At 44.2% G+C, this 15,731-nt stretch overlaps 4 protein-coding genes across 4 annotated transcripts; 2 read left to right on the top strand and 2 right to left on the bottom strand.

Moving 5' to 3' along the window:
- Window positions 1-353: 353 nt before the first annotated feature.
- On the top strand, window positions 354-2,660 carry V865_001914 (uncharacterized protein; the record flags this gene model as incomplete). The annotated part of the gene is made up of 8 exons (XM_066225728.1): window positions 354-485; window positions 578-948; window positions 1,083-1,226; window positions 1,341-1,491; window positions 1,582-1,701; window positions 1,768-2,056; window positions 2,124-2,476; window positions 2,565-2,660. The coding sequence occupies 8 exons, from the start codon at window positions 354-356 to the stop codon at window positions 2,658-2,660; spliced, it is 1,656 nt and encodes a 551-aa protein (XP_066081825.1).
- Window positions 2,661-3,053: 393 nt separating this feature from the next.
- Window positions 3,054-6,223, bottom strand: V865_001915 (uncharacterized protein; the record flags this gene model as incomplete). Its single annotated transcript, XM_066225729.1, has 4 exons — window positions 3,054-3,836; window positions 3,936-5,541; window positions 5,628-5,755; window positions 5,846-6,223. 4 exons carry the CDS (start codon window positions 6,221-6,223, stop codon window positions 3,054-3,056), a joined length of 2,895 nt encoding a protein of 964 aa, XP_066081826.1.
- A 600-nt stretch (window positions 6,224-6,823) lies between these two features.
- On the bottom strand, window positions 6,824-10,628 carry V865_001916 (uncharacterized protein; the record flags this gene model as incomplete). The annotated part of the gene is made up of 18 exons (XM_066225730.1): window positions 6,824-7,272; window positions 7,351-7,380; window positions 7,438-7,474; window positions 7,532-7,731; window positions 7,785-7,824; window positions 7,898-8,144; window positions 8,206-8,421; window positions 8,472-8,544; window positions 8,596-8,658; window positions 8,707-8,814; window positions 8,872-8,912; window positions 8,963-9,062; window positions 9,115-9,287; window positions 9,346-9,457; window positions 9,519-9,740; window positions 9,815-10,033; window positions 10,123-10,335; window positions 10,427-10,628. 18 exons carry the CDS (start codon window positions 10,626-10,628, stop codon window positions 6,824-6,826), a joined length of 2,745 nt encoding a protein of 914 aa, XP_066081827.1.
- A 352-nt stretch (window positions 10,629-10,980) lies between these two features.
- Window positions 10,981-15,349, top strand: V865_001917 (uncharacterized protein; the record flags this gene model as incomplete). The annotated part of the gene is made up of 6 exons (XM_066225731.1): window positions 10,981-11,267; window positions 11,328-11,582; window positions 11,641-12,115; window positions 12,183-12,594; window positions 12,653-15,036; window positions 15,152-15,349. 6 exons carry the CDS (start codon window positions 10,981-10,983, stop codon window positions 15,347-15,349), a joined length of 4,011 nt encoding a protein of 1,336 aa, XP_066081828.1.
- Between the last annotated feature and the right edge of the window lie 382 nt (window positions 15,350-15,731).

Below are 15,731 nucleotides of genomic sequence, written 5' to 3' on the forward strand. Positions count from 1 at the left end.
TGTCACAACAACGTGTCAAAGGTATACCTTTGAGGGACGCGTTAGTACAAGATGATCCGAGTAACGATCACGACTGCACAAGCGATTCACTCGAGGAAGATCATGGATGTATATGAAACGTAAACCCCTATCATCATCATCATCATCCTCTCTCTTCTTTCTCTTCACCTTTAGATCCAAATTTGGTTATTTGTCCGTTCCATCCTAGACCCTTCCCGTTTCTCTTGTCATACTCACCCTACTCATCCTTGGTGAAAGAGAACATCCGACTTTCATACTGACTTCCCACACTCCGGGCTCATTATCTCTTTCACTTCCTCTTCCTCCGCGATACCACTACTTCCGTTTCAACGATGAAGTCGCTATTCAAGGGCAAAAGATTCTACATTTACTGTCCTCCTGATCATCAAGGTGAAGGAGGGAACGAAATCGTTGGCGAAGAAGATTGGGGAAAGGATGTAAGGTATTGCAAGAGTGATATCGAGGTGAGTGGGAGTTTCTATCCTTTTCCTTTTCCTTTTCCCTCTTAGTCGTAGGTGACCATACCGGGTTTGAAATTAATATGTTTGCTTTACAGTCATACGGTGGACAAGTCATCACCTCACCGAATTACAACGTCAATCACATCCTCATCCACCCTACTCATCTCGAACAATACCTGGGTAATTTCAACCACAACTGCGATTATGGTCGCTCTCATCTCAAACTCGATTTGATTCTTGATATTCCCCTTGAACAAGTCACTCCGATCGACGATTGGGATCAATACGAGTACGGAATTATCCCTTGGACGGTTGATAAGATCATTGAAAGATATGGAGACACCACTCCTTCAGGAACAAGGAAAGAGGTGATCCTCAAATTGGATTGGGTCAAAAGCTGCATCAGTGCTCAGAGAGTGTTGGACCAGAGATATGGGAAATTCGGGTGGGCAGGGATGCGCATTAGGTGAGTACAGTAATCCATTTCTTTCATATGTGAATTTGTTTCCTGTCACCCTGCAAAAAGCTAGTACACCCATACTATGCGAATTGATCGTGTATTTGGTTTTTCGATCACTGACTGGTTCGCCATCACTACAGATCTCAAATCGCTGTTAAGGATGAACCTGAAGATGGTACCGGTCATCCGCCTGCTAATCCGATTGAGGTATTGGTTGAAGATCTTGACTCTGTTTTCTCCACGCCAAGAGTACGAACCGAAGAGCTTCACCACGATGACGGCTAGTTGAGCGGGAGGAAAGGTAAGATTTCAATGCTGAAGTCTTAGAAACAATCAATAATTACCTCTAAGATTGAAAGCTGAATCGAATCCGGTTATTCCGTCATTTATACGAGTAGTAGTCCAGCCAATTACTCCGGTCATCCGGATGACTTCGCGCCTCCTTTTGTCGATCAAGCTAGCGACGATATAATGACAGTCAGCGGACCCGTCTCAGCTATTTCAGGCCAAGCAATGAATGAGGAATGGGAGAATGATATCCACGCTGAGGTGAGTGCGACTCATATTACCGTACTGTACTTGTTCGCATCTAATTAAAGACCATTGTTTAAGCTATGCTAATTGTTGTTGAGCTTTCAGCTCGATCGACTTCTTGATCAAAAGGGAAAAGAGAAGGCAGTTACAAGTCGAGCGAAACCAACAAACTCCCTGAAAATTCATCTTCATAGAGGCGCTTCCATCTTGAAGTTCGTTGTTGAGGTAAGCACTGGAAGAATGTTTTCCTGTGTTTTAGGTTTTTTGGCTAAATTTTTACCTCTGTTATAGGATCTAGGCCATACCACCTGCGCAATCGATGCAGCTGATGTCATTGTGCTCCAAAGACTTCACGTTGGACCTGGATCACTTCAGACCAAGAATGAAATCGAAAGACAACTTATCGAATCTGTCCAAGAAAATAAAAAAATTGTCTCCTCACAATGGTTGATCAACTGTCATAAGACCTGTAAAACCCTCGATGTGAAGGATTGGGTAATTTCAATATCTTCTGTGCAACATGCCGATGAATCCCTTGGGGATTCGAAATCTTTATTACAATCCGCCGACGCATCTGATGGTGAGCCTTGTAACTTCCTAAAACCATTGAGAGTACGCTTAATTAACCTTCAGCTTGACCATCACAGATTCAGAGATTGATCGCGATGAACATAGACATGGTGAAGATGCAGATGCTCAATTGTCCGAGCCAGAGATGGATCATCAAGTCTACAGCGTAACGGGTCGACCTAAACGTATTCGCGGAAGATCAACCTGGACATCCCCTTTGAAGAGAAGACAAATCGAGATGGACTCTACATCCATGTCCGATCCAATGGGCTTGAAGTCAAGCTCAAACTCAGCATCCAGTGTCAAACCTGCAAGACGTGCTAGAGGCACCATAAGCAAAGAAAGTGGTCTCAGATATATATGCAAGCTTTTATTAGCAAAACCCGAAGGCTTAGATACTTTGACATATCTGCGAGGATGTCAACCTAAAGTAGGTCTTGTTTCCGGCACGAATACGTGCTGATACTGATACCAAATTGATATTTGCCTTCCTACTGTCTGTTGTGTCTTACCTGTAGTGGCATGTCGTAAATTGGCAAAAATCTTATACTCGACTGAACGAGGGCGGTATCATCGATAGGATGGTGGAGACTCAGCGACTCGAGAGACACTGAGTGACACGGACATTATGTCGTTTGAGGCGAAGGAAGATTAGGGATTTTGATCTGTTTTATGTACGCTAAGGTGGTATTATCATCAAAGCCTTTCTGATGAATCTGACGGTCCAGTATAATATCAACCTTGACAGTAATGAAGAATAAATTGATACGATCAGGTATAGTTAGGTTTATGTACTGTACATGTCATATGCAAAAAGTGTGAATAACATTCGAGGCTATTCTGTATTCATTCTATACTGTTACTGTGAGTCATGTACATCACTAACAATCGTACAACAACACGGAAAGAATCGCAAAAGCTATATTGTTATACTATACTGGAACTGTGCTTGTTATCACTGGCACTGCAGTTAACTGTACATGCCGAGATTCAACCCCCTTTGAATCTTAGATCAATAAGATACCTCCTTCCCATCCTAATCTCTTCATTACATCCAGCCAAAAAATCGGTCTTTCAAATTCACTTCCATTAACTTCGTCGGAATCGGTACTGGTCATGATGTTCCTCTCTTCCCACATTTTCTCAACTAACATCCAGATAAATTTCGTATTACCAAATAACAATGAGCTTTTGTTCAAATTCAAAAACAACCCTCTGAAAAAAGGTTGTAAGGAAGGTAAACAATGACATGCTGAGATTGCAATTGGGAAAATCAATGTACGTATAAATTCGTTCGTCCCAGTGGTCGTTCCCGTGGTCGTATTCGTCATTCGCTTCTCCTTTTCTGTTCCGATCGGACTTTGGGTTCCAACAGTGGTTGTGGTGGTGGTTTGAGATTGTGTTTGTCTATTTTCTAATATCTTGAGTTGGTTGAGCAAATTGACAATTTCATTTATAGGTTCTTGAACAGTCGATAATTTCGGGAAAGGTCCATTTATAGTTATAGACAGTAATATTTTGGTCGATTCGTAGTACGCATCACTCATTAATTGACCTTTTAACTTTGTGTCCATATCTTCCATCTCATTTCCATTTGAACTTGATTGACGGACATGAAGATGATGGTGATTTGAATTTGGGAAATAATGTTTTTCCCTCCTGGATCTCTCATTCAACAAGACTTTAATCGCATTACCTCGTCTAACGAGTTCTTCAAGATCCAATGTACTTTTTTGGTATTGCTCCGTTCGCCATTCAGATAAAGCGACTGTTTCAGCTAGCGCAAGTAACTAGATGTGATGAATCAAGTGGGTTCGCATTAGCGAGGTGCGATGAAAGGTAACTTATCATTATCCTTCCTAGCGAGGAAAGAAAGGAAGAAAACTTACAGTGGTGTTATCTATATCATCTGAATTCGGTACGATCTCCTTTAACCCATTTGCCCTTCCAATCTCACTTCCATCCGATAAGAAGTCAATAGACGAACGATTCAACAACGATCTGTAGATTGGTAATAACTCTGACGCTTTATTTTCAGTGATAGACCCAAAGATATCTGTACGTATTATAGCCTGTAGGAAATGTCGATATCTTTTCCAAGGTGATCCTTTCTGCTTTTGATGTGAATCAGTGCTAGTGGGAATAGTGGAAGGTATAAATATTCCTAATTCAGGTGAATCTCTTAGAGCTCCCCATAGATATTTCCTAGCTATTCTAAGCGCTTCGACCCATTCATATGCTATTCCACCACTGAAGATCACGTATGATATGGCAGATATAGAGGAAACCAACAACCCATCGGTTTCATTCGGATTAGATGTCAGCGATCGTAAGCTCTTTATCGTTTTATCGAAAGATCTCTCGGCTACTTCTTTATCCTTCTCTCCTTCCTCTCCTTCCTCTCCTTCGTCTTCTTGAGGTGTCCTCAGCTCTTCTTCTTCATCTACTACTACAACATCATCCCAAACGACATCTTCCCCTCGGATATCCTTATCCTTATTGTTCCTGTTCTTATCTTCGTTCTTGTACACGCTGAGATGTAATGCCGCTAGAGCTTTCAGACCATTCATGACAGTATCATCCCTCATCGCCAGTGGAGCTAACAGATCCGCTGCTGACGATTTCATAGTGAACCCGAATTGCAATGGCAAGACGACATTGAGATAATGATGGAGATACCTATCGACCGAATCAGGCGATGGACTCGTACTAAGCGATCTAGGTGGGATGGGCGAGGGTGAAACCAAATTGGATAATATGTCGGGTTGACAGTTCAGAAGGTATATCCATAGATCTTCAAAAGAAGATTCGGGATTGGATAGTTCGATAAGTGAAGAGGGAGTATCGGGATTGGAGCTTGAACCTTGATTCTGATAATGATTTTGATAGTATTCTGCAGGAGGTGGATAGGTGAAACTTTTAGTGAACGGTCCTGCGATCGCATTAGGACTTGGACAAGGAGATGGATGTTGATATTGACTTTGATGAGGGCCCTGAGAATGATTTGGATTCCATGGATGTCTCGCCAACGAGCCTATTATAGGATGGTTCAGACTGCTCATCAGAGGTGCCCAGGTCAATGGAGCGGATGAATTATGAGATTGGGCGACGACCTGTGGGTATATGGTTGAGGAGGTGGGAACGATGACTGATCTTGAGGGACCACTCATAGATGAAGATGATATATTGTTGTTGTCTTCCAATTCCATTCCATCGTCTACTTCTTCTTCTTCTTCTTCCTCCGTGTCTTGTTTATGTCTTTTCCTCTTAAACGGATTACTGGAAGAAGCAACGATTTCGAGGTTGCCGCCCATCTCACTCCGATACTCTTCTATCTGTTGTTCTGGTTCTGGTTCTGGTTCTGGTTCTGGTTCAGCCTTTCCTTTTCCCTTTGCTGTTGATGTCGGTGTCGGTATCGGTTTCGGTTTCGGTCCTGTTTTCGTTTTGGGCTGTACAGTCTTCTTACTCCTTCGTCTCTCGCTGGATTTCTGTTTACTATTGATTCGATTTCCATCACATTACAGCCAGCCATCTTGAGCTAATCTATCACATATGATATGATATAGCGGATAATCACTTACATCTTTTCTCTCAACTTCATCTCCATATCTTTCTCTTTCAACCATGATGGTCTCTGGACCGAGTATCCCATACATTCCAGTCCCAATCTCGCACAGCTATCACAAGTGGGTTTGGCTTCATCGCATCGCTTCATGGATTGACAGTCAGCACCGTCACCGTGTCTTGGACTCAAATGGTGAAGAACAATTTATGAATACGAAAGCGATTATGTCCTCACCTTCTTACGTATCCTACAAGTTATACAACCCGTCTTTCCTCTCTTGATCGACGTTGGTGTCGGTGTCGTCGTTAAGATAGCATTGGCATCATGCTGTTGAGAGTGAATGTGGGTATAAGCAGGGATATGACTGGGACCTGCACTTGAGCTAGATGTGGAAGCCGAAGCCGAAGCCGAAGCAGATGGAGGATCGGAGTAAGATGATATTGGTGATATTGCAAATACCGATGTATTTGCCAAATAAGGATGTTGCTGCGGTTCATAACGTTGATAATAGTGTTGATGATTATTATTGCTGCCGCTGCTGCTACTGCTATTGTTGTTATTGTCGCGGTTTACATTGTTGTGACCGAAATAGTAATGGCTTGAATATGACATCTTGTTATCGTTCATTCCGAGGAGACATCGATGATCTGTTTATCTCCAATCCGGTCCTTGTCTGCTGACCTTGTTCTAAGTTGTTATAGTTATAATGAATGATGGAAGTTCCACAAATGATCAAGATTAGAATGAAAGATAAAGACGAGCAAATACGCATAAATAATCCAAATTCACACGTCGAGTAAGACAGCCTCTAAGATTATCTCTCTGCCCCTCTTCTCTTTCTCGGCGCAGTGGAATCGGCCACTTTCACATGGCGGTAGTCGGCTTCTACAAGCACACGGCACGAGTATTATTCCCCAAAGGGTTGATAATCAAATTTCATTCAATCGTGCCTGGTTTAATTGTTTTCCAATTCGTTTGACCCGAAACTCAAAATCCCAAAAAACGGGTAGAAACGGTCCGTGAATCGCCTTTTAAAGGTATGTCACCTATTGAGACTTATCTGATAAGGACATTTCAATACTCCGTATACTCTTGATCCTATCCTGTCTACATATTCACAAATGGTAGTGCATGATATGACAGCCAGATAGAAATACAATTACAATCCTTCATACCACCGTTCATCCGTGTATAGGTAGAGCATCAAAGCAATTATTTACCTTCTCTTTCCTTCAACTCCCTTAGAGCTCGTTCATACCCTCTACGTTCAGCTTCTTCCATCTCACTCGGCTTCTTCCCTTCTCCCTGGAGTTCATTGGCCTTCACATCCGCCTCGGCCTCTGGGATATTGGTAGACTTTATTTCCTTCTTTTCTTCCACTGGAGTGCTATCTCCCTCATCCAAGGCAGTCTCATCACCCTCCATGACCCTCTTCGCCCTCTTCTTCAAACTCTCCTTTCTCTCCTTGACCTTCTCGGGTTTGGTAAGATCTTGGAATTTCTTACTTAGGCTAATTTTCTCCTGTGGTGATAGAGAATCAAGCGATTCAATAGAAAGCAATCTCCTAGGTTGTTCCAATACGATCTCACGGGGTGCCGAAAATTTGTTTTGGAATGCTTTGGTCAGGCCTCGTATAGGCAGTGATATCGCTCCTACTATACCTATAAGAGTTGGCATTGTCATTGTCAGCTGACTGGCTACTTGAGGCCACGAGGACCCCGTAATTGGATGTTAATTACCTGCTGCTGGACGAGCAGTAACATTTACGTCTATTCGCAATCATGATCAGCTTTGAGAAGACCTTGGCGAATGGAAAACAGACATACAGCTCCTTCCCATCCCTTTGATCGCACCAACAAAGCCCTATTTTAATGATTCTTTATGAGATATGACCATACAGTAACAAAGAGGTGCACTGACCTCCTTCTTGGCGCCTTCCACTGGTTCTCTGACCAAACCCGTTATTCCATCCCAATAACCGTAGAAAACGCCTTTTGCACCTTCTTTCACTCCACTCTCAAAATCATCTACTTTACCTCTTTCTCTCACTTGTTCCGAACCGATCATCCTCGGAATGTTATCCATCCCTTCGTATATGTTATCGATTATATTGACCATTCCTAATTTTCACATCATCAGTCCTCCATTGGATACACAGGAATCGTAAACTGACCCTTTGGTATGGCTGTGGTAGTGTTGATTATTCCTTTTGGCTAAGATATACAATATCAACAGATCAATTCCTATGTACTCGTATGCTTTGATTTTCTCGAAGTGGTGACTTACCGGATTGTAAAAAATTTGAGCGATACCAGCATAATAACCCGTTATCGTACCCAAGATCGCACTCGCACCTCCACTGATGGGATCGACCACTCTCCTTTTCGAGTCGTACTCTTTCGCTCGGTGAACTTCCAATTCCTTCCAATCGAGTTTTCCCTTCTCGACCATCAAGGCAGCTACAACACCACTCAGCCTCAAACATAATTTGTCCGACCACCATGTCGCTATCTGATCAGGATCGATGTCGCATCTAGACGAATCAAGATGAAGTGTTAGCTCAGCAACAGGGACTAACAGTTCTGCATATTCACCTCATATTGAGCAAAGGCAGGTGATTATGGAATGATTCCACGCCTTTCACTTCGCCAGACTCCGACTTTATCTTATCTGCCATACCCTTGGCTGCGGCTTTTGCATGAGGAGAAGTAGCGAATTCAATCGCTTTGGCCAGATTTTCCGTCGTGAGAGTCTTTTGAGGGATCGGAGGGGGTCCAGCTCCCGCTTTATGTATCATCTCGCCCCAAAAGCTAAGTAATCGGTCAGCATCATTCCATATGAATGAGGTATCATGACTTACGCTTGATCACCAAAAAATGGGACAACGATCGTAGGTAAGCCGTTTCTTAGTCCTATTGCCGTGGTGCCCGCGCCTGTGCTTGTGATCAGCTCAAGTTGCCTATAGGTCTGGTAGCTCAGCTTACCTCCATGGTGACACACAGCGCTAACTCGTCCCTCCGAAAACAACCAATCATGCGGGATATTGCCTATGAATGCGATAAGCAAAGAACCACGATTGAAAGGGTATCGCTCACCCTTTAGGATGAACACGTTGTCGGGCACATCACAACCTCCTAGACCACCCCATCCCGCACTGACTAAAGCTCTTACATTGGAATGTTTAACAGCTTCGAAGATTGTTTCTGTGTGGCGAAGTCAGCTTCTTCCCACTATCCCACACAGGCGAGTATACAGCTTACTGGTCATTGCAGTCGCATCTTCCACTACAACTGAACCGAAGCTGCTGGGTGCATCAGCATCTATGCAATACTCTCATGTGCTCTAGCTTACCCGATGTATATCGGAGGTCCACCAGCTCCCAAAAATTCCTTCAATTCCTGATCAGGCTGATAATCCTTGTCACCCTCCAAAAAGTAGAAGCCGGATATATCTATTACTCATATGAGCTGATCTAACCTTGTATTTCGGTTTCCTCCGCTTACCGATATGATTCTTCCAATCTTTTGGCTTCTCGATCAGCCCTTCGCTCCAGCAGTACGTCCAGGGTACTTTCAGTCTATCTACCACAGAGGGACCCGAGCTCATCGACAATGGTTCCAGGTAGAGGGTCTTGCTTCGGAAAGAATTAATAACGTCTCCTAAGCCTTGCCACGTACTATATAGATCATCAGCTTCTTTGTGCTTTGTCCAGGTAAGAACAGACTATAGCTTACAGCATTTCGGCCAAAGCGAAACTGAGGTAATTCGTCAACCCTTTCTCCGCATTGGACTGCTCGATTCGCACCAAAGGGTGGTTGAAGGCTGTTGTAGGTGACCAAGGCATCGCTGAGTATCAAAGAAAAATTGAGCTTGGGACAGGCTGGATAAAACTTCCTGATCAGCTCACTGAAAGTCATATGTAATGGAAGACCTAAAGCCTCAGCAATATGTATATGACCGAAAGCAGGGGGATTACTGATAATCGCATCTGCTGCAAAAGGTCTTCCAGATACTGAGTCAGGCGAATAAGTGGATTTATGAAACCCTTCTAGCATTTCAGCAGTCATCTTTCGCTTGGATGATATGTCGCCGTTGGTCAATGATGCCATACCAGGTAAGAGACCGGGATCTTGATGGGTACAGACATCAGCTTCTCAAAAAGAAAATGGGCAGAAGACCGACCGTCAGCTTAGTTCGACTCACTCTTGACCATATATGCCATCAATTCTTTCGGATTCCCTCCTACGTCATAATATTCCAGCTTATCCTCCAAATTCTCCCCGTTTGGACCCTTCTTATCCCTCAGATACTTTCTCGCCTCGAGAACGAAATCTTTGAAATCTGGATGGGTAGCTATTCTAATTCGGTGTGAATGGGATGTTATGAGATGCAATGCTAAAGACAAGTATGGTTGGACATCACCTGGACGGTTTACAAGTAAGGTCAGTATCTATTTGATGAGATGATGGTCTTAGATATAAGAGACTTGGACAGATCTAAGGACGACTTACCCCTCGACCCGACTATAAGTATGACTATATTCAGTGGAGGACACTTGACTCCCTTCCTTCGATCCACTGCATACTCCTTGACTGCTCGAGCATAATCCTTCGGTAGATCAGGTAATGGTTTCTTGAGATCCACCCAGATATTGATCATCCCCATATCATCCAGTATTGCTTTGGAATCCAAACCGGGTCCATCTGATGTAAAGTTGGCGTAGTCTGCACATCGTAGATCATCATGTATCAGTTATCGCCCAGGTGTTGAGACAGCTTTCCCTTATGAGGGGCTGAGACACATTCAGATACTCACCAATACTCGGGTCCAGCTCTACTCTACCCACTTTCACCCTCCTCACTCCAGCCTCCTTCTCTCTCTTCTCCCTCGCCTTCTTGTCCTTCTGACTCTCATCTTTGGGAATACTAGGATCATCCTCCTCGGCAGGCAAGACCAGTGCTTCGCCCTCTTGATCGTCCTCTTGCAAGTAGTATGGTCTATCTTGCTTGGTGACCATGTTGTATATTGGGTTGAGCGGCGAAGGTACGGTTGATGGATCTGTTGCTGAGTGTTATGTTGGTTATATGTATCGAGATGTCAGCGGACATGTCTGGTGGAGGTGAGTAGCCCGTCATAGGCTGAAGAACACGCCCTTATGACGTAGGGAGGGTAGGGTGTAAATGCCACGTCACTTGGGGGATGACACCCCGTACTTCGTACCTGCCCTGGACCAAACAAGTGGGCATTGCCGTCAACGCGTCAAAGGTAAACAAAGCGACTGATTTTGATTTCACTTTGACTTTCCACTATTCAATCAACGACCGTACTGATCAAACTCACACATACAGCATACAGGTACGCCGTCAACGATGGAATCACTGTTCTCACCAGGGCAGCGGCCTCCTTCTCCATCCTCTTCAGGTCCAGTCACGGATTTCGCCTTGATCGAATCGCAAAAGGAGAATATCAGACCTTTGGCGACTGGACGATCAGCCGCTACTCTGTCGAACGTATTCAAGGAACCTACCGCTGCTGATCAAGTGGTTCAAGAGGGCCATGAGCGATTCCGGAAGGATATTGAAGACGCGGAGAAGAGGGACAAGGAGGGTGAAGATATGATAGATGGACTATTGGATATTTTGGACGTATACAACAAGTGAGCGATACTACACGCTATGGAACACTATCCGGGTTGAGCTAATTGACGTATGTGTAGGTACATACTGTTTGTAGTACAACATCACGTATCGTCAGATACACACCTCCTACCCTTGTTAGAAACCACCACAAGACGGTTCGTCAATGACACGAGATACACACAGGATATCCGATACTTGAAATTATGGGTGATGTATGCCAGGCAGATAGAAAGGAGAGAAGAGATTTGGGCCTTTTTGGAATCCAGAGATATAGGGACTAGGCATTCTGTGTTCTACGAAGAATGGGCAAGCGCCCTAGAAGGTTTGGGAAGGTAAGCGATCTCCCATTTCCGGCTCATTGCTGCTTAACTGACTGGGTACCCATTATAGACGTAAGAAGGCAGATGAGATTTATCGATTGGGCATAGCTCGTAAAGCCTCACCTCCTGATAGATTGAAGAACCGACATAAGCAATTTCTCGAGAGGGTCATGGCTCCCCCTTCAGGTGTGGTACCAGATGATGAATCATCTTCATCCACTTCAGCACCTGCCAGAACACTGGGCCGATCAATATTAGGTCAAGTAGCTACCGCCTCGACCTCTGTAGCTGGAGCTACTCAGCTGGCGCCCTCCCTCAGAGTCGCAAGTAAAGGCAATGGAAGTAAAATGGAGGTTTTCTCGGATGATAACGGTAGATCGGAGGATACTGCTCCAGGAGAATGGGCAGATTTCGGTACTCGAGATGCTAGAAGGAAAGAAAACACCATAGAGGCTACACCATGGAAAGGAGAGACTCTACCTCAGAGCGCTTCTAGACCTAGAATGACGCCTAGGACACCAAAGGTTGAGGTGTTCAAGGATGTAGTGAGTCAAGGTGCCTTTCATAAATCACTACAAATGGCGTAGCTGATATCTTGACCTTGATAAACAGTCCGAGAACGAAGGTATACGCTCAGCCGACGAAGTATTTGTACGACAGAAGCAACCACCAACAGAAGCTGAATTGCTCAAATCAGATCCTCTGAGACACTACGATACGTCCGAACTCTCGACTGCAATTCCATCTCTACCTGCACCTCCCTCAGCCAGGAAACCTCCTAGATCTGGGAAACCATCCTCCTCATCACGCTTTGTCATGCAGCCTTGGGAGTGTCCTAAAGATGGACCTGATACGAAGAACGCGGCTGGAAAGGTGGAACGAAGGATGTTTGATTGGAATGCAGTATACAAGAATGGAGATGAGTGGAGTTTCGAGGAAATCAGAGCTAGGCAGAGAGGGTTACTAGGCAAAGAGTGGAAGGGCGAGGTGAAAGAATGGGAGAGATCGTGGCATAACCCTGGTTGTGAGTTAGCTTGGTTAGTGTGGTGTGTAACAATTCAGCTAAATCGTCGTTGTCATAGCTTCCACACCCAAAGCTGAAGAAAAGAAAGTCAAACCGCCTTCTCCGACTGTCAACACCAAACTTGCCGAATTGGAAGTGATGAAGATGTTTGATCAGACTATTCATGGGGGTAAGGTCCGAGGTTCGGCCAGTGACTCTGATGATTCGTCAGATGAAGAAGAGGAAGAAGAACCTGTTCAAGGTGCTCCTACACCTTTACCTGCAAGACCAGCATCCATCGCCATGTTAGCAGCAACTCCAGGAGCTATGATTCCTCCCACCCCAACTCCTGCAGGTCAAAGTCGGCTTTTCACCCCGGATGAAAACCCCACTTCTAAGCCACTGGTCTTCAACGATGAAAATGCTGCTTCCTCCAAACCAACAGTCTTTCAAGATGAGAATATCCAATCATCCAAACCAGCAGTTTTCAGTGACGAAAACTCTGTTCCTCCCTCAGCGAGCAAACCGGGTAAATTCAACATCTTCAATGATACCCCCGCAAAAACTCCTTTGACCAATCGTACACCTCTCGCATCGAGTTCATCAAAACCGAAGGCTTTCGGTATTTTCTCTGACGAGAATGGTGATCAGGAAAATGCAGTACAGGCTACACCCTCGGCAGCACCCAAACAACGTCAGCCACTCTCGCAGAACCTCTTCGCTACTCCTGCTCTGACGAGACAGGGTTCGTATGGTAGAGGAGTTACTGAGTCGATTCAGGAAGTGCCAGAAGGAGATGGAGAAGCTGAAGAGGAGGAAGCGGGCTTCGTCCATGAAGTACAGCAAGGTGTGGCTCGGGTGGACTTGAACGATGTATACGAGGATGAGGAAGAAGAAGAAAGACCAAGAGGAATGAGAAGATTTCAAATCAACACTATGACACCTATCACCGAGAGGACCTGTGAATACACCCACATGACGAATCTCCGTTCGTCTACCGCAAGTAATACGATACCATCCAGTGTCGCTGAGGATGAGGAAGAAGGGCAAGAAGACGCTTTCGTCGCTTCCGATCCAGCGAAAGTAACAGCTGGAATCTCTTCGACCGATTCAGATAATCAACTTCCTCCTCAACAAGCGGGAAATGAAAGTATTTCTCCACCTGCCCAATTCATCGAATTCGACAAATCCATCTTACCGGAAGATGATATGCCCTCAGGTGATATCAATGGCAAGTTCCAACTTCCAGAAGGTTTCACCATCCATCGAAATGAGAATACGATGCATACGATGGTCTTGACGGATGGCGAGACCATGCATACTGCTAGGGAAGGTTCCGTCGATCCTACGACAGAGAGTGAAAACTTTGTTACTGCCAATCATCAAATACCTGAGATCCTCAATATACCCAATCCATGTAATCCTGCATCTCCGGAAATCCTTGAGACGATTCTATCGTCCGTTGAGCCTCCCATTCCGCAAATACCTGGATTTATCGATTGTCGATCCACCTCATCATCTAATTGGACTCAACTACAGAAACACGCCAAATCAAGAGGTAGAAGAGGAAGTACCAACTCCAGAGCATCTGTCGCCCCCTCAGATGATATTCTACCTATCGAATTGCAAGGTAAGAATTATGAGTTTGGAGATAAGATAGGTGAAGGTGGATTCGGATTGGTTTTCTCAGCTGTTGATGTTGCTCAACGACAGTTGGAAGATGATATGGATTCTGATGATGAAGATGGGGATGGGGATGGGGATGAGAAAAAAGATAAATCGATACTGGCTATCAAGGTTGAACAACCTTGTTCGATATGGGAATACATCGTATTGAATCGGATTTACTCCAGAATTAGTCAATCGGCTCTATCATCGATCATTCAAACTCGCCAACTTTACGCATTCAAAGATGAAAGCTATCTTTTGATGAATTATTCGTCCCAAGGAACTTTATTGGATATCGTCAATAAAGCCAATACGATTGGTATTTCACCTTCGACTTCAGGTGGACCATCAACCTTAGAAGAAATGTTATGTATATTCTTCATTGTGGAGTTACTCAAACTGGTCGAAGAATTACATTCAAACGATTTCATCCATGGTGACTTGAAGATCGATAATTGTCTCATACGATTGCCGGATATACCCAGTTCTTCTTGGTCAGCCTCATACTCTAAAGAAGGTAAAAATGGATGGTCATCAAAGGGAGTTAGATTAATCGATTTTGGTAAAACACTCGACCTAACGCTTTATCCATCGAAGAGAGATCAGAAGTTTGTCATTGGGGACTGGAAAGCGGATGAGAAAGATTGTATAGAAATGCAGAATGGTGAAAACTGGAGTTATCAGACTGATTATTATGGGTTGGCAAGTATAGCCTATACAATGTTATATGGGAGATACATCAAGGTCGTGAAGGGTCAAGATGGATTATGGGCGATTGATCAGGGATTGAGGAGGGTGAGTGATAATTTATCGATCTTCCATCTGCTTTTTGCCTTTTTGTGAGATGTTCCATTCAAGCGTGATCTTGAATCTGATGAGTACAAGTTAACAAAATGATCTCTCGACGTAGTACTGGCAACAAGACTTATGGACAAACTTCTTCCGTACCTTCCTTAACCCAGGAGACGATCTGCCGATCACCGATAAATTAGTAGGGATCAGGCAAGGGTTTGAGAATTGGTTGGAGGAGAATTGTCAAAAGGGCGGAAAAAACTTGAAGAGCTTGTTGAAGAAGATTGAATTGGCAGCTATCACTGGAAAACGATAGAGCAGCTTATCTCTAGTATCGGCGGGACGAGTAAGGAGGAACCATGTGACATTACGTGATGATTGTTGATGCCTTTGCCCGATATGGAATTGGTCTTGCGCTCAATAGCTCAGTCCTCTATAGGATGACTTTACATGTAACATAACATACTTTCCTATGTCGCTTGTACTGTATGTATAGTAGTATCTAAAAATAGAACTGCCACCTACAGTATCGGTCGTGCCGATATGGATCTTTCGACCGAACCACTTGCCGCGGATCATACTCGAGTGAACATTCACCTCGGGCATGAGAAAGTGACTTGTAGGTGTGTTCGCACGGTAAATAAACTTGATATTCTGTTATCATGATGATATTGTATCGACGCAGTATCGTGTATACA

The sequence above is a fragment of the Kwoniella europaea genome, chromosome 1 (assembly GCF_036810445.1).
Source record: "Kwoniella europaea PYCC6329 chromosome 1, complete sequence".
Lineage (NCBI taxonomy): Eukaryota > Fungi > Basidiomycota > Tremellomycetes > Tremellales > Cryptococcaceae > Kwoniella > Kwoniella europaea.